Source organism: Balaenoptera physalus (genome assembly GCF_965194825.1).
Source record: "Balaenoptera physalus genome assembly, chromosome: 19".
Lineage (NCBI taxonomy): Eukaryota > Metazoa > Chordata > Mammalia > Artiodactyla > Balaenopteridae > Balaenoptera > Balaenoptera physalus.
In genome coordinates, this window is record NC_138900.1 from 5,130,688 (window position 1) to 5,154,061 (window position 23,374).

At 42.4% G+C, this 23,374-nt stretch overlaps 3 protein-coding genes and 1 pseudogene across 5 annotated transcripts in view; 1 reads left to right on the forward strand and 3 right to left on the reverse strand.

The window, feature by feature from the left end:
- Positions 1–23,374, reverse strand: part of LOC309648134 (zinc finger protein 610-like) — a 412,471-nt gene that overhangs the window by 179,282 nt on the left and 209,815 nt on the right. The gene's annotated exons all lie outside the window — the stretch shown is intronic.
- Positions 1–23,374, reverse strand: part of LOC309648189 (uncharacterized protein) — a 284,457-nt gene that overhangs the window by 161,052 nt on the left and 100,031 nt on the right. The gene's annotated exons all lie outside the window — the stretch shown is intronic.
- Positions 1,948–22,550, forward strand: LOC309648198 (uncharacterized protein). Of its 2 annotated transcripts, none has more exons than XM_082436596.1 (4): positions 1,948–3,096; positions 5,433–5,522; positions 13,021–13,147; positions 17,933–22,550. In XM_082436596.1, the coding sequence occupies exons 2-4, from the start codon at positions 5,451–5,453 to the stop codon at positions 19,258–19,260; spliced, it is 1,527 nt and encodes a 508-aa protein (XP_082292722.1). In that variant the 5' UTR covers positions 1,948–3,096; positions 5,433–5,450; the 3' UTR covers positions 19,261–22,550. The 2 variants fall into 2 exon arrangements, with proteins under 2 accessions (XP_082292722.1, XP_082292723.1); XM_082436597.1 differs by having other exon boundaries at positions 1,948–3,071.
- On the reverse strand, positions 6,446–13,011 carry LOC309648232 (CDKN2A-interacting protein pseudogene; annotated as a pseudogene). The gene has a single exon. The product of its transcript is annotated as a CDKN2A-interacting protein pseudogene (transcript).

Below are 23,374 nucleotides of genomic sequence, written 5' to 3' on the forward strand. Positions count from 1 at the left end.
GTGTAGTTAGCAGATCACCAGGATGCAGGGCCTCACAGCCAAATCTGCTGGCAAGGAGGCTCATATTGATGACTTCGAGATCCTCCGCACCATTGGTGAAGGCACCTTCGGTAAAGTGAAGTTGGCCCGGCACATTCTGACCGGGACACAGGTGGCTGTGAAGGTCATAAAGAAAAGGCGTCAGAGCTTCTCAAGTGTCCAGGCACTTTTCCGGGAAGTGTGCAGTCTGAAGGCTCTGAATCACCCCAATATCGTAAAACTGCTGGGGGTGATTGACACAGAGGAGACATTTTTCGTGGTGATGGAGTACCTCAGTGGGGGGGACATGTACCGCTATTTGAAGATCCATGGCCGTATGACAGAGGCGGAGGCCCGAGGCCCGTTCCAGCAGCTGGTCTCCGCCCTGCAGCACTGACACCGGAGGGGCATCGTGCACCGGGACCTGAAGCCACTGAGCCTCCTCTTTGATTCCAAGATGAATATCAAACTTACAGACTTTGGCCTCAGCAACAAGTGTGATGACGTTGTCCAACTGGACACGATCTGCGGCACAGCCCCTTATGCTGCTCCGGAACTCTTCCTGGGGCAGAGCTCCAGCGGCCCTGCGGTGGACGTGTGGAGCCTGGGAGTAGTGCTGTACACCATGGTAACTGGGTCCCGGCCCTTTGTGGGAAAAGACTTCCAGGAGCTGCGGAAGCAAATCCTACAAGGGCAATACCCCATCCCACCTTATCTGTCTTTGAAGATAAGGGATCTGTTACAAAAAATGATTGCCCTCAACCCCAGTGACAGAGGTACCTTACCTGACCTCATGGGGCATCCATGGGTCAAGATGGGCCAGAAGGAGCCACTCCAGCCACCCTGTGAAGAGGACCTGAAGGTGACAACGGTGACGACTCCGGGCTTGACTTGCGACCAGATCCAGGACACTGGGACAGGCCGTGTGAGCGCCGAGAAACCCAAGGTGGAGGTCTCCATCATAACTCTGAAGCCCTTCTCTTGCGGGGACCTCTGTGGCAGTGAACTTGAGCCTTCTCCAAGCCCTGTGGTGTCCTCCCTGCAAACCAGGTGGCTCTACCACAGAAAAGATGTGCCGCTGCAGGAAGAGCAGCAGGCAGGGCAGAAGACCGGTGAGTCTGCCTGTCCCCCACCCAGCCTGGAGGCGAGGACTGCCACCCCCAGCCCAGCCCCCCAGTGTGGCACTGGGACATCCACCTCCAGCAGCAGCAGGATTGGAGCCCCAGAGGGAAGCAGCTGCCCCCTGGATGTGTCCAACACTGGAAGGTCCTCCCACGCTGGGCAGCCTGAGAGTGTGTCCTCATCCACTGTCTCTGGCCAGAGCCAGAAAAAGCAAGGGGTGGCTGGGAGAATCTGGAACTTTATTTTGAAACATCTTTGTTGCAAGCTGCCCAGCATGAGGCGTCATAATAAAGTGAGCCCATGTGAACCCCATGCATGACCGAGGCAGGAAGGTCAGGCCGCCGCGCTCCCTGGGGCCCGGTGCAGGGGAAGAGGAGTGTGTTCTCTGCGCGGCCTTCAGAAGCATCGTATCCAAGACCCTGGCCAGCTCAGAGGATGGTCCGGAGCAGCCCGGGCGACCGAAAGCGAGGCCACCGTGGCTGCAGGTCTGCCCCTCAACCCCCACCTGGGTGAAACTTGAGAGACTGGACTGTCATTCCTGGGGCACGTCTCCCCTCCCCCACTCTTCTGTCTTCCGTGTTGGTGGGGGAGGGGGATAGTTCTTGTTCCAAGAACTCCTTGGTTCTTCCAATTCTAGTTAATAAACTTGATGCTCCAGAGGGGGGAAAAAAAAAATTAAAAAAGAAAAATTTTTTAAAAAGTAAAGTAATCATTACTGACAGAAGTTATCACATACCTTAGTCCTCCAGTCTCAGACCCTGGGTTTTGTCCCTGAGTCTCTGGAACTGAACAGTGTTGAGTTGGCCTCCTGGCTGAATAAGGAACAGAAAGGACAAGTTGTTCTGCAGGGTGTCAGTATGAAATGGCCCATTCTCCCCAGGGAGAGTTTTGTATTTATTTATTTATTTATTATTTATTTGTTTACTTATTATTTATTTTTGGCTGCGTTGGGTCTTCTTGCTGTGCGCAGGCTTTCTCTAGTTGCAGCGAGTGGGAGCTACTCTTTACTGTGGTGCGTGGGCTTCTCGTTGTGGTGGCTTCTCTTGCTGCAGAGCACAGGCTCTAGGGGCACGGGCTTCAGTAGTTGTGGCATGTGGGCTTCTGTAGTCGCGGCCTGTGGTCTCTAGAGCGCAGGCTCAGTAGTTGTGGCGCACGGGCTTAGTTGCTCTGCGGCATGTGGGATCTTCCTGGACCAGGGCTCGAACCCGTGTCCCCTGCATTGGCAGTCGGAGTCTTAACCACTGCACCAGCAGGGAAGTCCCAGAGTTTTGTATTTTTTATTCTAGTTTGTAATACAGAGACAAGTCAAGCTCTTGTTTTTTTAAACTGCTTAAATTAATACTAATTGCAGGAAATGTTCCACATCCAATGACTGCCCCACAGCTACCACTTGGAGACCCAAGTTCCCAACCACTGAATTGCTTGAGCCTCAGCAGCAGGACTTGTGAGCAACATGCTGGCAAAAACAATTTTTTATTAAAATCATTTTCTGCTTGTTAGGAGGAAACATCGTAGTTTCCAACATAACTGGTCCCCAAAGCTATAAGCTTTTACCTGAAAACTGTAACAGCCAGTAACTTAAGGGGTTTCAAAGTACTGGGAAGCACCATTCCCTGACTGCCCCCTACCCCCTGTCCCACCCCCCGTCCCGCCTTTCGGGCTCTCGGGCTCAGACCTGGACTCTCCTCGCCCCGCCCCTCACCTTCAGCGCTCCGCCCAAGTCCCGCCTAGAAGCCTCGCCTCTTAAGTACGTCCCTCGTGCGCAGTTTCTTACGGAAGCGGAAGCGGAGACCTGAGAGTGAAGGTCGCGCTGCTGAGCTTAAGTTTTCCTTTCTAGTGTTCAGTCTGTGCTGCGCGGACCCCCTTACTCCATCTTTAGGGTCTCCGAGGTTCTGCGGGCGTAACAGCCCAGCGCCCGCCGTCCGCCCCAGGTAAATCCAGAAGTCGCCGTTACAGGTCGAGTATTAATTTCTTTTGGGTTTGAAATTGCTGTGAGATTGGTCCTTGCCCTTTGCTTTTCGGCCTTCGGTCCAATGAGACACCGCCTTTCGCGACATTTTCCTGCTTACAATCCTTTATTACTTCCGCCTGCGCCTTGTGAAGTCGCCTTCTGCGAGGTGGATTCGCGCGCCCCCAGCTTCGCTCTCTCTCCCCGCCCCGCAGAGGGCAGCGCCGGCCGCCCCGCTCCCGGCGAGGCCGCGTCCTCTCCCCGGTCCTGGGGTTCTGCAGAGCCCGCCCCTCTCCGGAGACCCCCTCCCTCCCTCCCAGCGCCTCTGTCCTCGCCTCCTCCTCAGGCCGGTCCTTCGGCTCCCCCGGCCTCCCCTTCGTAGTCAGCCCTTCCCCTCACCCCGCGTGGGGGGCGGGGAGTGACCTGGGCCGGATGTGTGACACCCAGTGTTCTTCCGTCACAAGTTCATCTCTCTGGAAATTGTTCTCAAAGGGATAGTAAAGTGAAACAGATTTAGCTGTTAAAGTAGCGGGAGGATAAAATAGAGAAGTGATTAAAGGAGTGTGATCTCCTGGGATTGGAGAGCAACGTGGGGACAGGGGCCCTGCGTCAGGTGTAACAGGAGGGACAGCAGCGGTGAGAGCACGTCACAGAGGGGGGGAGGGGATAAAAGAGTTAGAAGTAAGGCCTTCGGAGCATCGTGGTCCTGGGAGGGAAACAGAGAGGACAGGTGTTGATTAGAAGAACAGAGGAAGACAGAGCAGGAAGGAAGCATAACCGTCTGGGGTGCCGTAGAGTGGGGGTGTAACAGGAATAGAAGGAGTGTAATCTGGAGGGCAGAGAGGGAGCAGAGATGGAGGAAGAAAGAGTCAGAAATACATGGATATTTGGGACAATCACAAAAGTTGGGCGTAAAGTGCAACAAGAGGGGGAACGAGTTGCAGAGTAGTGGGGCAGGACAGGTGTGATAAAATAAATAGGAGGGCAGAAACAGCAGGAGAGTAGAGGGGAACAAAGAGAGATAGGGAGATAGATAAAGAATGAAATAGAAACACTTAGTCAGGTAGAGGGGGAAACTGGATACAGATGGGGGGTGAGTTCTTTGGGTATGGACGATTAAGTTGTGATATTTTAATTTGTTGCTTTAGAATGTAAAACATTTAAAGTTTACTTATGTTATCCACCTCTGGCTAGATATCCAAGGGAAATGAAATCATTATAGCGAGGGAAATATTTGCACTGCAATGAACATTACTGTATTATTCACAACAGCCAAGATGTAGAAAGAACTAAAATGTCTGACAAATGAATGGATATAGAAAATTTATTTCACCCATAAATTATGACATTATTATGACAGAAAGAGACAGATAGTATATGTGGAAAGTAGAAATGTCTTACTCATAGGGCCATAGAGTATAAAGGGTATTAGGAGGGGGTTGGATGGTGGGGTAAATGGGGAGATGTTGATCAGAGGTTACAAACGTTCAGTTGTAAAATGAAAAAGTACCACATGTATATCTAATGTACAGCATGCAGACTATAGTTAATCACACTGCGTTTCTATATACTTGGAGTTTGCTCTGAGCGTAACGCTCAAGTGTTCTCACTGCACAGAAATAAAATGGTAATTGTAAGTTGATGGAAATGTAAACTACTTTATTGTGATAATTATTACACGGTGAATATACATCTATCAAATAATCACATTGTATGCCTTACATGTACACGGTTGTTTCTCATCAATTCTACCTCAGTTAAGCTGGGAAAGAAAAAGAAAGTGGGGGCTGTGCTGGCCTTGCCACTGCTGAGTGGTGCTCAACCCAGGCTTCATATTAGATCGGTGAGGCACTTTGCATATACATGTTTTGTACCCTCTAACGAGGGATTCTTCATTAGATTGTCGGTGTGAGGCCAAAGCTCAATAATATTTAAAGTGCCCCAATTAATTCTAATCTGGATCCGTCACTGAGCATCGTGACTCTGGGTCCCCCCGTTCCTGAGGGCCGAGATCTGGGCTGAGGCTGAGGGGCTCTGCTCTGCGTGGGGATGGATCAGGGCTGGTCTGTGACCTGAAGGGGGTCGTCGGGTCCACCTGAGGTGCCCGCTGCTGCTGTGTACGTGAGGGCCTCACCAGCAGGGGAGCCTGATCTGAAGGAAAGGGTGGGGAAACTCCTGTGTTGGTCTCTGTGTAGGAGTTTACTGTCCTGAGCCCCTCCTGGGACAGTGGGCAGCAGGGGACTGTCTGTTCCACATGCTGAGGTCTTCCCTGTGTGCGTGGTGGTGACTCAGGAAGGGGGTGTGTCGATTCTAAGCATTAAACAGCCTGTTTTCAACTTTCAAGATCGACCTCTAAAGACTCATGTTGCCTGAGGAAGAAGCCCGGAAGAGGAGGAAGAGGAAAGAAAAGGAGGCAGGAATGGCTCTTTCTCAGGTAAAGTCATATTCTCAGTTGTTTCTTCTGTCTGTCCTTCCTGAAATGCCCTTCTTTGGACTCGCTAACCTCTGACTCTGAAATATCCCGCCTGACACCTGTACATTCACACTCACCCGGGTCCTTCCCTCAGGGCCTGTCATCTCCACTTAGATCCCGTCTCCCCATGACCCAGTGACCTGGAACTTGTGAAGAGGCTCCACTGGGCGCAGTCCTGGGCAGGGCTTCACACCCACAGGTTCAGGCAGAGTGTCAGTGCTATTGGGTGGGAGGGATTGTTTAGGGCCCCATCTGGATGGACTGTCCACTCTCTGTAAACCAGGATAAAGAAACTGCACATGAAAGTCAGTTATTAGGTGCACAATAAAATCTGGGAGTAGACCAACAAGGGGAAATTTGTTCTGACTTTTTCTCAGGCAGTTGAAGCTAAATAAGTGAGTCACTGACTTCAGAATCTTAATGATGGGGAATGAAATGAAAAATTCAGAACCAGACATCAGTGATAGAGGGTGTTTTATTCCATCATCTATTTCAAACTGTGAAGTCAGTCTAAATGTCTGAGAGGTGGAAATTCCTTAAATCACTTTCATCACCTTCATTCTTCAGATTTTGTATTTTCACTGTGCTGGTTTTGTTCTTTGGCACAGAGAAATTTTTACGTTTGATGAAGGTAAGGTTTCCTCTTCATTGTTTATCACATAGGTATCCAGTTTCCCAGCACCATTTGTTTTGTTTTGCTATAAATTTTATTTATTTATTTATTTAGTTTTGGTTGCGTTGGGTCTTCGTTGCTGCACGCAGGCGTCTCCCTAGTTGTGGCGAGCGGGGGCTACTCTTTGTTGCGGTGCACGGGCTTCTGTTGTTGTGGAGCATGGGCTCCAGGCATGTGGCACGCTAGCTCAGTAGTTGTGGCTCATGGCTCTAGAGCACAGGCTCAGTAGTTGTGGCACATGGGCTTAGTTGCTCTGCAGTATGTGGGATCTTCCCGGACCAGGGCTCAAACCCATGTCCCCTGCATTGGCAGGCAGGTTCTTAACCACTGAGCCACCAGGGAAGCCCTCCCAGCACCATTTGTTAATGGCAGCTGTCTTTTTTCCACTGTCTAGTCTTAGCATCCTTAGTATCAGTAGGTTTTAAATATATACAAAGGATCATTTCTGAGCCTTCTCTTCTGTTCCATTGGTTTATATATCTGTGTTTATGCCAGTACCACACCATCTTGATGACTTTATAATATGTTTTGAAAATTAAAGGGTGGCCTCCATCCTTCTTCTTATTCAAGAGTGTTTTGGCAATTTGCAGTCCCTTGAGTTTCTATGATGTCTGGCCTGTGCTTTTTCTATTTCTGCAAGAATTGCCATTGTAATTTTGATAATGGTTGCATTAAATATGTAGAACAGTTTGGGTCATTTGTTTGGACATTTCAAGAGTTTTGAGACTTCCAGTCTATGAGTATAGATTTATTTGTATCTTTGGATTTCTTTTTTTGTTTAGTCTGAGGCAACTATTTTTCTCTTTTATTCTTTAACAGACATGTTCAACATTATGGGCAACATTCTTAAAACCTTAAGCTTCACAGACTTTCAGACATTCAAATACTATGGTCTTTTCTTTGACGTGAAGGATTATTCAGCTAGAAAACTAAAAGCACGGTAGACAATACATTTTCACCAAATTCAAAGTAGTACAGAAGTTAAGACTACAGAAGTACACATCGTACCTAATGTGTCATTAAAAATAGAAGACAGTATTTTCTTCAGCAAATAAAACAGCATACTGGTATGCTGTTAATGCATAAACCTTTTAATGTATACTGTCATTCACAAATTATTTACAACTTCCACTGTGTGAAGAGAACTAGAATGTAAATCTTCTGCAAAACTGGAAAAAAGCAATACAAAACTTATGAAAGCCTGTGTTTCATATTATACAGAAGTAAGCAAGTTTTTCTCTTCAAATACCAGATATTGTACACAGTGATGTTTTGGACATATTACAGTAATTCTTGAGGATGTTTTAACGCTGGAGGTAAGTTTACAGGCCTTGACTCTTCATCGAGGAGTACTAAGTCTTCGATTTCACTGCCTCTGTATTTCCTTTTACATATTTTGACCACCATCTTTTTCTTGAGGAATAACTTCCAGGCTTCTCTTGATGCAACTGCTTTTGTGTTTTCTTTGCTTTTTCCACAGCCAGTGCCCAAATACACAGGCTTACATCTCAATTCACAAACAATACTTTCTTGAGAGCTCTTATTTTGAGGCAGATCTGCCAGTTCTATTAGCGGGACAAGAGACACATCCAGTGTTGCTTTCAGAGCCTTGATAGCTGCATTTCAGAGCCATGATTCATGCTGGGACTGAAGTCACCAACGGCCACCAGCTTCCATGCCACCATTTTGTACAGTCTATTGACAGAAGGCTGCTTCTGTTTCACATCTTCATTGATTAACTTGCAACAAGAGAATCTGCCAGAACTCTCGCTCGATTGCCAAGTACTTTTAGAACGCAGCTGTGACGTGCTGGTCTGAGAACGACTCTTAGAAGCCAGCTGGGACACACTTGCTATGGAAGTGCTTTTGGAAACCAGAGAGCCGCTGGTCTGGGAGCTGTTCTTGGAAGCTAACACTGATGCAGCTGCCTGCGAAGTGCTTTTGGAAGTCAGCATCGTGTTTGCTGAGGTGGTGCTCTTGGGGGTTAGTAAAGATGTGCCTGATGAGGAACTGTTTTTTAGAAACGGATGACGAAACACTTGCCTCTGAACTAGTTTTGGAAGTTAACCGCTTGAAGCTGTCTCTAGGTTTAGAATAGGTTCTAAGGTTTAGAATACAACAGTGGCAACTCTACTTCTGAGCTTCCTGAGGAGCCCAACAAGGGCACCTCAATCTCTGAGATGCTTTGAGAGTCTGAGACTGAAGAGCCTTCCAAAGCCCTCTTTTTCGGTGATCCACTTTGTTCTCTGGAATCAGTGGATTGGGTCACGTGACTGTTCACACTGGATTTCAACAACGAAGAAACAAAGGACGCTGAATCATGTTTATCTGGAGCTTCTGGTTCAGAAATTTTTCCAGACCCTACCGTTGTTAACTGAGAGGGAATGCTGCTGCTGCTTTGGCTGGAAACAGAGCGCTCTCCATCACTTGTGGAGCTATTCTGACTCAGGGTACCAGAGCTCCGTATCATTTCTTTTTAGATTCCGCATATAAGTGATATCATACGATATTTCTTTCTCCGTCTGACTTACTTCAGTTAGTACGACAATCTCTAGGTCTATCCATGTTGCTGCAAATGGCATTAATTCATTCTTTTTAATGGCTGAGTAATATTCCATTGTATATATGTACCACATTTTCTTTATTTTAATTTTATTTTATTATTTATTTTTGGCTGCCTTGGGTCTTTGTTGGTGCACGCGGGCTTTCTCTAGGTGCGGTGAGCGGGGACTACTCTTCATTGCAGTGCGTGGGCTTCTCATTGCGGTGGCTTCTCTTGTTGTGGAGCACAGGCTCTAGGCGCACAGGCTTCAGTAGTTGTGGTACATGAGCTCAGTAGTTGTGGCTCGCGGGCCCTAGAGCGCAGCCTCAGTAGTTGTGGCGCATGGGCTTAGTTGCCCTGTGGCATGTGGGATCTTCCCGGACCAGGGCTCGAACCCGTGTCCCCTGCATTGGCAGGCGGATTCTTAACCGTTGCGCCACCAGGGAAGCCCCGTACCACATCTTCTTTATCCATTATTCTGTTGATGGATATTTAGGTTGCTTCCGTGCCTTGGCTCTTGTGAACAGTGCTGCAGTGAACCCTGGGGTGCATGTATCCTTTTGGACCATGTTTCTCTCTGGATATATACCCAGGAGTGGGAATGCAGTGTCATATGATAGCTCTATTTTTGTTTTTTTTTAGGGGACCTCCATAGTCTTCTCCACAGTGGTTCTACCAATTTACATTCCCACCAGCAGTGCAGGAGGGTCCCCTTCTCTCCACACCCTCTCCAGCATTTATTGTTTGTGGGTTTTTTGATGGTAGCCGTTTTGACTGGTGTGAGGTGATAGCTCATTGTAGTTTTGATTTGCATTTCTTTAATAATTAGTGATGTTGAACAACTTAGCAATTTTTTACTGAAGTATTCTTTTTTTTAACATCTTTATTGGAGTATAATTGCTTTACAATGGTGTGTTAGTTTCTGCTTTATAACAAAGTGAATCAGCTATACATATATCCCTATATGAAGTATTGTTGATTTACAGTGTTTGGTTAGTTTTGGGTATACAACAAAATGACTCAATTTTATATATATTCTTTTTCAGATCCTTTCCCCTTATAGGTTATTACAAAATACTGAGTATGGTTCCGTGTGCTATATAGTAGGTCCTTGTTGGCTATCTATTTTATACAAAATAGTGTGTATGTGTTAATACCAAATCCTAATTTATGCCCCTCCCTTCTGCTTTGGTCACCCCTAACTTTCTTTACTATGTCTGTGGGTCTATTTCTGTTTCATATATAAGTTCAATTGTATCTTCTTTCCTTCAGTTTCACATATAAGTGATATATTTGTCTTTCTCTGTCTGGCTTACTTCACTTAGTATGATAATCTCTAGGTCCATCCATTTTGCTGCAAATGGCATTATTTCATTTGTTTTTATGGCTGAGTAATATTCCATTGTGTGTGTGTATATATATGTATATATATGTATATATATATGTGTGTGTGTGTGTATATATATATATATATATATATATATATATATATACACATACACGTATACACCACATCTTCTTTATCCATTCATCTGTTGATGGACATTTAGGTTGCTTACATGTCTTGGGTATTGTAAATAGTGCTGCAGTGAACATTGGGGTGCATGTATCTTTTTGAATTATGGTTTTCTCCAGATATATGCCCAGGAGTGGGTTTGCAGGATCTGAATCTTTCTTATTTAACTCTTTTGTTCTGCCAAAGTTGGATTCAGTTTGTTCTCTTTCTGCTTCATTGAGATGTAAAAAATTCTTGAGTGGAGATCTTTTCCCTTTTTGTTGTAACAGTTTAGCCGTGTAGATTTCTCTTTTATTATAGCCTTCAAGTAAAATGGGGGTGTTGAAGTGTCATATTGTTACTGTGCGGCTGTTTCCGTCTTTTTTTTTTTTTTAATTAATTTATTTTTGGCTGTGTTGGGTCTTCGTTGCTGCGCGTGGGCTTTCTCTAGTTGCGGCAAGCAGGGGCTACTCTTCGTTGCGGTGTGTGGGCTTCTCACTGCGGTGGCTTCTCTTGTTGCGGAGCATGGGCTCTAGGCGTGCGGGCTTCAGTTGTGGCACACGGGCTCAGTAGTTGTGGCTTGCAGGCTCTAGAGCACAGGCTCGTAGTTGTGGCGCACGGGCTTAGTTGCTTCGCGGCATGTGGGATCTTCTCGGACCAGGGCTCAAACCCGTGTCCCCTGCATTGGCAGGTGGATTCTTAACCACTGCGCCAGCAGGGAAGTCCCTGTTTTCCTCTTGATTTCTGTTAACGTTTGCTTCATTTGGGGGGAAGCTCTAATGTATACATATATTTATAACTGTTACATCTTCTTGGTGAATTGACTCGTTTAAGATTGTATAATATCCTTTGTGCCTTCTGTCAGTTTTTGCCTTTGCTTTGTGTGATATAATATACTCACGCCTGCTCTCTTTAGCATGGAATATCTTTTTCCTTTCTTTCACCTTTAGCTCTTCCGTCTCATCTGGTGTGTGAATGTTCGCATTTCCAGCTGTCTGACACACCCTCTCTGTGTCTCTTACACCCGGTCTTCGTTTTTCCTCCTCTTACTTCCTCCAGTGGTCCCCGCTCAGGCACACTGAGCAGTGGTGAAAGGCTGGTGCCCTGGCCAGCCCCCTTCATTTCACTGTAATTACAGAGGATACGTATCAAGTGTTTACTTTTCATGACGTTTGGTGAAATGTTCTTGCTTAATAACAATATATTTTTTCCATACGCTTTTTTTGTCATGATTTTTAATTCTCCAAGAAGTTTTTAACTTTACCACTGTGATAATTTTCTTAATCTGTGAAAATAGTGTATAACACTAAACTTCTCTAATTTTGTGTCAGTGTTTTATTAGTGGAAAACAAAAAAACCGATGATAAAAAAAATTGTCCTGAAATATGTAAAGAGATGAGTCTTCTCATTCCAGTTGATTTAGTGTTGACGTGTGTGATGGGTGCCATGGGTGTGCAAGCCATTCATTTAGATAGAAGACATGATTTCAAAAGCGTATATCTTTTTGCAGTTGAAATTATATTTTCAATATATTCCGTGGCCTTGGTGGTGGGATGAATTGGGTGATTGGGATTGATATATATACATTAATATGTATAAAATGGATAACTAATAAAAAAAAAGACGTATTTAAGTAATAGAAGACATGAAGAGATGAAACAGATTTGAATCCTTGTTTTAATGATTTAGGGTACATATACATAAGCAAGTGTCTGTAATCCAAAGTAAAAGTAATAAATGCCCTAACCAAGGAATAAAAAAATATATATGTGTATGTATATATATATATATTCCGTGGCCTTGAATTTTTTCTACACCATCATGTTAATGGTTTAAATAGTAGTAAGATTGCTAACATTTTATGTGTATGTGCTTGTGTGCCCACATCTATAATGACCTTTCATGCTATTCCATGTCATTCACCTTGGATGTCTTTCAAGCTTTACTCAGGGATCTGTCAATGTACTTTTTTTTTTTTTTTTTTTAAACATCTTTATTGGAGTATAATTGCTTTACAGTGGTGTGTTAGCTTCTGCTTTATAACAAAGTGTCAGTGTACTTTTAATGCTCTCCTTTACTTAACTGATTTTTAAGCTTCAAATTCCAGGGCTCAACCACCTGAGTTCAGGTGCTTGCTGTGTCATTGCTTAGCTTCTTGACTTGGTTCGAGTTTCTCTTGGTGTCTCTGACACAGTTTTCTGCTGTGTAGGATGGGAACATATCTTTCTCGAATGAGCTGTTATATTGATAAGAAGTTCGTGCTTGTAAAGTACTTATTTTGAGTAATGTTTTGTCTATAGGAAGTATTCAAACACTTTTTAGTCATTGCTGTTTCTGTCATTATCATAATTGAAGATTTTGAGTTTTCTTTAAAGCCATTGTGGACTTTGTCATCTCTGAAGCCACCACTCATAGTGTAACTTATTTAAATATTGAATATCACTCAATGTTTAGAACGTAGTATCTGACACTTCTGCATAGACAACCTGTTGTTTAGTATTATTTATATATGTTTTATGGGTTCTCCACAAAGATGACAAATCCATACTTATTGGATGATATGATAATCTCTTATGAAAAAGCATAAGAATTTAAAATAAGGGACACAGTATTTGCTTCAAATACCTTAACACAGATCTTTCAGAACATATACTTGAACCAAATCGATCCTTACCCCTCTCTCATCTTTCCATTTTGTATGAAGATAACTCTTCTCGTGACCCGTTGTTGAAATGTATTTTCATTTCAGGAATGGTTGACCTTCAAGGATGTGGTCATTGAGTTCTCTCAGGAGGAGTGGGAATGCCTGGACCCTGGTCAGAGGGCCTTGTACAGGGACGTGATGTTGGAGACCTGCAGGAACCTGGTCTCCCTGGGTGAGGATAACTTCCCTCTAGAAGTTGGGAATCTCCCCTTGTGTGTTTTGCATTTTTCCCTTGTGTGCTTCTTGGGAGGCCCTGTTTTCGTTATGTGATCTGAAAGCCCTGTTGACACAGACATGATGTGGCATCACGAGTTTAAACTGACCCTTTCTTCAGATGATCTGCCCGTTTCATGTTACATTAGGGATTGTTCAAGAGCTTAATTATGTATAAAGCTCAATGGCAAACTTTTAAAAGATATCCAATTTCTTGTCTTCTGCCCTGTGGCTTTGACTGACTATTTCTTGGAAGAGTGTTAAGATACATGTATTACACTGTTCCCGATGCATTTAGAAGGAGGAGGTGGATGAATTTGTGAAATATTTTTCCTGACCCACCTGTAATGTCCTCATTCCTCAGCTGAACAAAGAGCTGTGATTTTGGAAAAGCCACACCAATTTACATTTCTTTGTTCTGATAAGCAGAAATTTCTTTTTCTGATCCGAACATTATCTCCATTTTTGGAGCAAGAGGAAGAGCCCAGGGCTCTGGTGAGTGGTGCGAAAACAGCAAAAAAAAACAAATGAGTGGGAATGTATCAAAAGTGTGAACACAGGTGGGATCTCAGGGCAGAGAGGAAGCCACAACATTAATAGTGCTTGGGAAACTCTTCTCATGGTGGAGAGTTCTTTGGGAAAACCAAAGTTTCTTTATTAAACTCTCAGAGGAGACTTTTCTTCTACCCGAGTTACCACTCTATCCTTCCAAATGTGAAATGTATTCTTTCACCCTCCAGTGGTGCTGCAGCTTCTATAGAGACAAAGGCAAGGTCTTCATCAAGGTCCACAACACGCCGCATCTGACTGCTGTGAACTGGTTGTCGCTTGACTTTGAGGAGCATAATGCGGGCTGTGTTACTGGGTTGTCTTGCCCCCTCTTCTCTCTTTATGGACTTGATTCTATTGGATGCTCAGTTCTTAGTCCATATAGATCAAAGCTGATGCCTCTAGTGTCTAACCCCTGACCCTATCCTGGTTTCATGTCTGTTGTATTTGGAAGATATAATCAGAAGATGGAAAATACCGGCTGCTATTTAATTACGATTATTTTTTTTGGCTGCATTGGGTCTTCGTCGCTGTGCGTGGGCTTTCTCTAGTTGCGGCAAGCGGGGGCTACTCTGTTGTGGTGCGTGGGCTTCTCATTACGGTGGCTTCTCTTGTTATGGAGCACGGGCTCTGGGTGCATGGGCTTCAGTAGCTGTGGCACGTGGGCTCAGTAGTTGTGGCACACGGGCTTAGTTGCTCTGTGGCATGTGGGATCTTCCTGGCCCAGGGCTCGAACACGTGTCCCCTGCATTGGCAGGCGGATTCTTAACCACTGTGCCACCAGGGAAGTCCCTGCTATTTGATTTTATCTGGCACCTCAGAACGTGTATGGAGCTGTCTCAGGCCCTGTCTTCCTGTTTAGATCTGTCAGCCATTTCTTCTGTTCTGCTTTTGCCACACATTTCAGGGGTGTGTGGAATAGCCAGGTGCATTGGATCTTCTGTGATTTTTATTTAGGAAAACTGTAAGGACAGTGGACAGAGAGATCCTCTTTTTGATCCTAAATCCAGCAAGGGGAACATACATGAATCTTTCAGGCTCTTAGCTTGGCGTCCCTGGGTCGAGCAAATGGTCCCATCTCAAGATCTTATAATATCTTACTCCCATATATTGTATTTTTTTTGCTCCTGTACTGCTCTATTAGTCTGGGAATGTAGACTCTTCCTGACTTTACTTTCCCCTTAGTTTGTATAAGTTTTCCTCTTAAACTTGATTTTGAAGTATGTAGTCCGAGAGTCTGAAATCGTATCCAGTTTCTTTGCTGTGGTAATCCACCTATGTTTAATGGGCAGCTTCTAGTGGATTCTCTGTAGAGTGGGTTTACTGGGTAACAGAAAATTTTTGAAGGAGAATACTTTCCCTCATATGCTGTAATATTTTCCCGTTACATACAAAATCACCACTTGAAGCTACTTAGTAGAGTGGTCAGCATGTTCTGAGATACAAGACAGAAAGTGTCTGAAGACCTTGACCTATAAGTCTTTCCAGTTTCTTTTTCTGGCTTTGACCAGTGTCACAAAAGCCTGTGTGAAGGGCACTGTGACAGTGTTGTTCACATGTACTAATGTCCATCCCCTTTGAGCCTCAGTAAGTGGTATAGCAGTTTCTCCAAACAACAGTATTGTCCAAGTTCACATCCTCATATTTGTGAGGCTGTTGACTGAACTGTTGTTCATGCCATGCCACGTGTGCCATCACCTGTGTGCCATTGTTCTTTCTGCCTTCACACATAATTTTGAAGCAACTTAATGAGAGACCTTATGAAGTAGAGTGATATCTTCAGTGATAACCCATCATTTGTTCAAGGCACTGCAACTTTCATTTTGTATATTTTTATGCATTATAAATGACTGTCTTTTATTTTTATCATTAGGTTTCTGTTTTTTGTTCCTCTTCGTTTTTGTTTTTTATTTGCAATATGTGGGATGGTTGGTTGAGAAAGCCCCCCACCCCATGGTGGAATTGGTGATCAGTTCGTTTTAGAGTTCTTTATGTAGTCTTTTTTTTTTTTTAATTTAGTTATTTTTGGCTGCATTGGGTCTTTGTTGCTGTGCATGGGCTTTCTCTAGTTGCGGTGAGAGGGGGCTACTCTTCATTGCGGTGCACAGGCTTCTCATTGCAGTGGCTTCTCTTGTTGCAGAGCACGGGCTCTAGGCATGCGGGCTTCAGTTGTTGTGGCGCATGGGCTTAGTTGCTCTGCGGCATGTGGGATCTTAGTTCCTGGACCAGGGCTCAAACTGGTGTCCCCTACATTGGCAGGCGGATTCTTAACCACTGTGCCACAAGGGAAGTCCCAAGATCACTTACCAAAGAAAAATATATTATTTTTGGTTGAGAACAAATTCTAACTGGAGAATATAGGGTGTCAGTTGTCAAGTTGGAAGTAGCACAAATCTTATTTTCTCTGCAAGACACTTTGGCTCTGAATGTCACTACATCACTGGAAAATGGCAGGATAGCTTCCAGGCATTTGGCAATGGAGACTCTCTCCTTGTCACAAACTATAGTTGGAATTTTGGGGTCTTTCTTTTTTTTTTAAAAAAAAACAAATTTATTTATTAAATAAATATTCTTGATGTTAAACTATTATTGAATATATGATTTACAAATATTTTGTATTATACCATACATTGTTTTTTCACTCTGCTGAGTATGGTTTAGTGCACAGTAGTTAATAGTTATGATGTAGTCCAATTTATCTGTTTTTAGTTTGTTGGCCTGAGCTTTTGCTGTTATATCTGATAAATCATTGGTGAATCCAATGTTAAGAATCTTTTTTTGTAAATTTACTTGTAGGAGTTTTATTCACTAGGGACTTAGGTTTAGATCTTTGAAGCATTTTGAGTTAATACAATAATGGTCCAACTAAATTCTTCTGCATGTGGATATCCAGTTTTCTCAACCCTTTTTGTTCCATAGACTGCCCTTCCCCCATTATGTGGTCTTGACAACCTTGCGGAACATCATTTGACCTTATACACGAAAGTTTTTTTCTGCATCTCTTGTGTTCCACAGGTCCCTCTGTTTTTATGCCAGTACCATACTGCTTTGATTAGTGTAGCTTTGGAAAAAGTTTTGAAATAAAGAAATGTGAATTGTCTGACTTTGTTTTCAAGCTTGTTTTTGCTATTCATTGTCTCCTGAAATTCCACAGGAATTGTAGGATTGATTCATCTGTTTCTTCAGCAAAGCGGTATTGGGATTTGGGATTACACTAGGGATTATTTTGAATATCCTGATAACTTTGGCTATTTTGACATCTTGACAATATCAACTTCAAATCCATGAACTTGGGGTATCTTTGCATTTATTTGTGTCTTCTCTAATATGTTTCAGAAGTCTTTATTTTGCAGTAGTTATAAATCCTTCCCTTCTTGTATAATGTTACGTTTAAGTATTCTTTTTTTTTGATTCTATTGTAAACTGAATTGCTTTGATTGTTCATTTTTAATGTTTAGAAACCCAGTTGGTTTTTGCATGTTGATGTTGTATCTAGTAATTTTTTTGAAATCTTTCATTATTTCTATAAGTTTTTTTTACTTATTAATGTTGCAGAATGCCTGTTGTGGGTATGTCATTTTGTAGAAGATATTTAGAAAAATGTTTTGTTTTCATAAAATCTGTTCTATTGAATTCTTTTTCTCTATGGTATATATGTTTTATAATTCTAAACAGCGACATATTATTAGATAAGCTTGTTTTGGATTTTTTAGCATTACAGTATATTGTGTGTTCATTAACGTTTATTTATGTACACCAGGTATGCAGAATATATATCTATAGTATAATGTATTTTTCTCAGTTAGAGACAGCAGTATGTTTACTGTTAATTGGTACGTGCTTTGGAGTCATGGTGGAAAAATTGCGTTCTTTTGAGAGCTGACATCAGTTTTTCCTGTATGAGTGTTTTTGTCATAGAGGGTTTGCAAGTAGTCTCCTCTAAAATCAATTTGAATTATATTTTATAACTCTTTTTTTAGTAAACAATTCTATTGCTTTAGTGTTTCTAATAATTTTAAGATCATAGTTGGGAAATTTCAAAATTTTTAAAAAATTAAAAAAAATTAAAAAAAATGCATAGTTGGGAAGTTTTGCAACTGTGTTTGGTATAAGTATTACTTTTGGTGTAATATCATATATTCAACATGAAACAGTTAATTTTGAATTTATCCCTATGGCTCTTTATGTCTTGTAGATATCTGTCCAATACATGTGGTCAAGCAATTACAACCCAAAGGGAACAGTGATCCAGGAGAAGTATTTCAAAGAGTGATCTTGGGAAGATCTAAAAGTCGTGAAATCAAACATTTTTACCTCACGGAAATCCAGGAAAATATGTATGACTTTGAGTGTCATTGGAGAGATGATGAAAGAAATTACAAAGGAATGCCTATAACCCATAATGGAAATCTCACTGATAGGATAGATCCGCATGGTGGAAGGGATGCAGGAATCAAGCCCATTAGAAATAGGCTTGGATTAAACTTTCAGGGTAAACTGCAGGTATTTCAAACTGACAGGTTAATTTCTGAATGTAATGAAGTTGAGAGGTCCATCAACAATAGTTTCTCATTTTCACCACTTCAAAGAATTCCTCCTAGTGTCCAAACTAACGTTTCTAATGTATATGGGAATGATTTTATGCATCCTTTAGTACTGACACAAGATCAGAAAACACACAGGGAAAGAGATTTTAAATGTACTGAGTGTGGGAAAACCTTTAGTCATGGCTCAATTGTCAGGAAGCATCAGATAATCTATTCAGAAGAGATATTACATAAATGTGATGTATGTGTCAAGGGCTTTAGTACAAATTCACACCTTGCAGTTCATGAGAGCATTCATACGGGAAAGAAATCTTACAAGTGTAGTGAGTGCGGCAAGGTCTTCAGTCAAAAAACGGCCCTTGCAAATCATCAGAGAATTCATACTGGGGAGAAACCTTTCAAATGTAACGAGTGTGGCAAAACCTTTAATCGCTACTCAAACCTCAGTAGGCATAAGATAATTCATACAGGAAAGAAATTATATAAATGTGATGTATGTGGCAGTGTCTTTAGTCGAAAATCAAACCTTGCAGATCATCGGAGAGTTCATACTGGAGAGAAACCTTACAGATGTAACGAGTGCGGCAAGCTGTTCAGTTACAGTTCACACCTCTCAACTCATCAGAGGATTCACACCGGAGAGAAGCCTTACAAATGTAATGAGTGCGGCAAGGTCTTCAGTGAAAAGGCAACTCTTGCAAAGCATCAGAGAATTCATACTGGAGAGAAACCTTACACGTGTAATGAGTGTAGAAAGGCCTTTAGTCAAAAAGCACATCTTCAACTTCATTGGAGAGTTCATACCGGAGAGAAACCTTTCAGATGTGATGAGTGTGGCAAGGTCTTCAGTCGAAATTCACACCTTACAAGTCATCAGAGAGTACATATCGTAGAGAGACCTTTCAAATGTTTTGAGTGTGGAAGAGCCTTTACTGAGGTCTCAACCCTCACTAAACATCAGAAAATCCATACCTGAGAGAAATTGTGTAAGTGTGATATATGTGGGAAGGTCTTTAAATCTCAAAGTAGAAAAGAAACTCTACCAATATCACGAGTGTGGCAAAGCTTTTATGTGTGTAAGCCTCACTTAGGATCAGAGAATTCATACTGGAGTGTTATATTACAAATGCAATGAGTGTCTCAAAGTGTTTAGTCAAAATGCTTACCTTATGATCCATGACAGAATTCATATTGGAAGGAACGGTGAGAAATGTAATGAGTGTGGTAAGTTCTTAAGTGTGCTTTCAGGCCTAACTTGCCATCAGCTGACGTATACTGGTGAGAGCCCTTAAAAATATAATGAAGGTTGTAATGCTTTTAGCAGCTGTTCACATCTTAGGCTTCCTGAGAATATTCATACTGGATAGAGCCCAGATACACGTATTTAATGTGGTCAGGCCGTTGATAATGCATTCTGGAAAGAATCCTCACCAGTGCCATGAATGTGAGAAATCTGTTCTCATGGCTCACATCACACCAATAATCAGGTAGTCTGCACTGGACAGAATGTTACAAATGTACTGAATTTTGCAAAGCTTTTAGGTTGTGCCTTAAACTCAGGGATCATCAAATACTTCATTCTTTAAAATGCAATGAATATGTCAAAATTTAATATATTGCTTACTCGTACTTAAATACCAGAATATTTATCTTGGAGAGAAACCGCACAAATGTAACGTGTGTGGCAAGGATTTTACCCAAACATCACAGTATGTTTTACCCAGCATACTGGAGCGATAACTCCCAAATGCAATGGGTGTGCAAAACCTTTACGTTGAGTTCAAGTATTAGGGAGCAGCAGAGAGTCCATATTGAAGAGAAGCCATGGAAATGTGAATCGAGGCTTTATCCAGGCCTCCCATGCACTGAACTTTAGAATACACATCTTTAAGAGAAACCACAGAAAGCAATATGAGTGCTAAGGCTTGTAACTGAAGAACAAAACTGTGGAACACAGGATTTATGTTGGAGAACAAGATTTCAAATGTTATGAATGTTGTAAATATGGATACATCCAATAAGTTTGGTGTAATGAGAGAATTCATACAGGTTATAAAGTGTATACGTGGAAAACTCTTCATAAATCAGTGCATTCTCAGCGTTTAACAAAAAAACTCACGTTCGGGGGAATTCTTACAAATGTAATGAATTTGTTGAGTTTTTTCAGCAGTTTTTTCAACAGACCACACATCAGAGAATGCATACTCGGAATAAACAAGTCTTTAGTTGTCTGAGGTTAACCTGAGATATTATATACTGCAGAATCATTACAAGTCACAGTGTGTTAAAAGATGATGTGTATGTGAGAGGGAGAAGGGCATGTGTTGAAATGGCCCATTGTCTTCAGTGTATAAATAGTCAGTTATTCGGGTTTTCGTGAAGAGGCTACATTCATATTTACGCCTTTCAACCTGAAGTTTGAAGTAACACGGAAGAACAAATCTGAGTCCATATCGGACCTGTTTCTTTTACTTTAACCTTTGTATTCTGTTGCTTTCGGTAGAAGTGAATCAGTAAAGGGATGTTGCCTGTAAGCTTAAATTATACATCATGGGCCATCTCTGGGAACCCTGACTTCCTTGTAATGAGCATTAAAGTAAAATACCTTTTTTAGCTCCCAGGAAACATCCTGACAAGGCCTTCCTGTGAATGCCTTCAGGAAGGAAGAAATTAACACAACCCCTCCGGAATGTCAACAAAAAAATCAATCAGTCAATCTAAGAAAGAAATGGAAAATTTTATTCAAGCCAAATTTGAGGATGATAACCTGGGAGGAGTGTCTGAGAAAGCTCAGAACTATTCTGCCCATTAGAAATCAAGGCACAGGGCTTCGCTGGTGGCGCAGTGGTTAAGAATCCGCCTGCCAGTGCAGGGGACACGGGTTCGAGCCTTGGTCCAGGAAGATCCCACATGCCGTGGAGCAACTAAGCCCGTGCGCCACAACTACTGAGCCTGTGAGCCACAACTACTGAGCTCGTATGGCACAACTACTGAAGCCCGCACACCGCAACAAGAGAAGCCACCGCAATGAGAAGCCCGCGCACCTCAACGGAGACCCAGCGCAGCCAAAAATAAATAAAAAATTAAAAAAGAAAAAGAAATCAAGGCACAGTTACATAAGTTTTCTAAGACAGCAGTACAACACATGACATATTATTGACAGTTTACATAATCCAGATCTAAGCGTCATCGCAGTGGGTTGTGTGACCCTTACAAGATCAAGAAGGAATGCTATCTTTTAAGTTTTCCTGTTGATGCTAGGAGAATGTTGCTCTTTATGGTTGAGTATGTATTCTGCTGATGGGGGAGGTTTGCTTGATACATAATGCAAATACACAGTTCACAGTGGGAGGAGAGAGGAGGCCAAAGGGCCGAGAGGAAATAATGTTTAAATATTCGTGTCTTGCCATAATAGTTGAATTTTATTTCACAGGAGTCTGACCTGAACCAGGACTTTACTCCCTCCGCTTTTACTATAAAGAGCCTGATTTCTATCTCAGGACATGTGATTCTTTGCGTTGCTAGTCCCCCGTTTTCTCGGTCTGCTGGATTTCAGAATAACGTCACTATTCCTTGCCCCCCAAAGTAGTCTACTTTTTGGCCTGTTGTGCAGCGAGCCGTAAGAGCTTGGCCTCGGTGACAAGATAATCTTATCTCTTCATTACAGGCCTTTGTTGATGGTCTCTGGGAAGAATCAGTAACATGAGGGGGCCAACTTCATTAGGTGTGGTTCATGCACATCCATGTTCCTGGAAAAACAAGGACCCTGAATTATCGAATTCAATACCATGTGGATTAGCAACAGGGAGAGGCAGAGAATAATGTAAAACTGTGCCTTGACTCATCATGGTAATGTTCAGGGTGCCCTTCCATAGATAAGCCAGTGTGGGTATAGTGCAGAATGCTCTACCAGCTGACCATGAACAAAGCAGGAAGGACATGCAGGGACTGGGCTTTTCGTGGGAGGAGAGTGACAGGTTATTAGGGACTGATTATGTGGTAGGAACAATGCACAAGAAGACTTAATCACTTTATCTATTGCACGAGCGTATGTGTTGTCTACATCTGACCAAGAAAGAAGTTGTCTAATTTTTGGATATTGAAGACAGCAGTTATCTTCAGAGTAAAATTTAATCAGAAGCACCAGAAGTATGTGTATGTTTATGATTCACGTTTTAATTGCTGCCATTACATTTTGCTACCGTTTTATTGAGAATGTACCATAGGTCTCCTGTTTTAAGTAATAAAATTTAATCATCTTTTAAATCCTGGATGCATTATGTTCCTTTTACCAATACAGTTTTATCCCACCTCAGTACTTTATAACAGAAGCTAGGAGTGCACTATTAGGTTCTCAGTGTTGAAAGAATCTATAACAATTTCTTCCCAATATGGGATCAAATAACATACAAGTTGGAGGTTATAAACTCATAAATTGTACTTGAGTTATTCTCTCCGCTCTGTTCCAGAATATTCAGATGGCTGTAGTGCAAATAGCATAGCAGTGAATTTCATACTCTCTGACTTCCATTAATGTACAAAAATTGAATCAAATAAATTTAAAGATCTAATTGGCTTTATTGAATGATTCCTGCGTTGGGCAGCATCCCACCTAGGAAATAAAGAGGTGCTCCAAGGAGCTGTACAAAGTGGAAAAGCCCATGATGTTGAGCATATTTTAATGTGCTTTTTGAATGTGTATTATAGGTATTTGGTTTGTGGTTACTATGAAGTTTTTATATGGATATGGGACTCTTTGCACTTCCTGGACTTGCGTGATTTCCACGCTCTGTCTTCCAGCTCACCGATCCATTCTTCTGCCTCATTTAGCCTATTACTGATTTCCTCTATTGTATTTTTCATTTCAGTATTTCTTCAATTCTGTTTGGGGGTTACTTATGTTTTCTACACCTTTGTTAAAAAGCCTCATTTCTCACTCTGTGCATCCATTCTCCTCCCGAATTGTTTGGTCGTTTTTCCGATCATTACTCTGAGCTCTTCCTCGGGTAGATGGCGTATCTCCACGTCAGTTCTTCTTCTGGGTTTTTGTCTTCTTTCTTCATCTGAAACGTATTCCTCTGTTGCCTCAT

What these genes read in the sequence shown, in the direction of transcription:
- LOC309648198 (XM_082436596.1), top strand. Translation starts at nt 5,451, where the DNA reads ATGTTGCCTGAGGAAGAAGCCCGGAAGAGGAGGAAGAGGAAAGAAAAG. An exon ending in CAGGAATGGCTCTTTCTCAG is followed by an intron (nt 5,523 to 13,020) that starts GTAAAGTCATAT and finishes TTTTCATTTCAG; the next exon opens with GAATGGTTGACCTTCAAGGA. An exon ending in CAGGAACCTGGTCTCCCTGG is followed by an intron (nt 13,148 to 17,932) that starts GTGAGGATAACT and finishes TATGTCTTGTAG; the next exon opens with ATATCTGTCCAATACATGTG.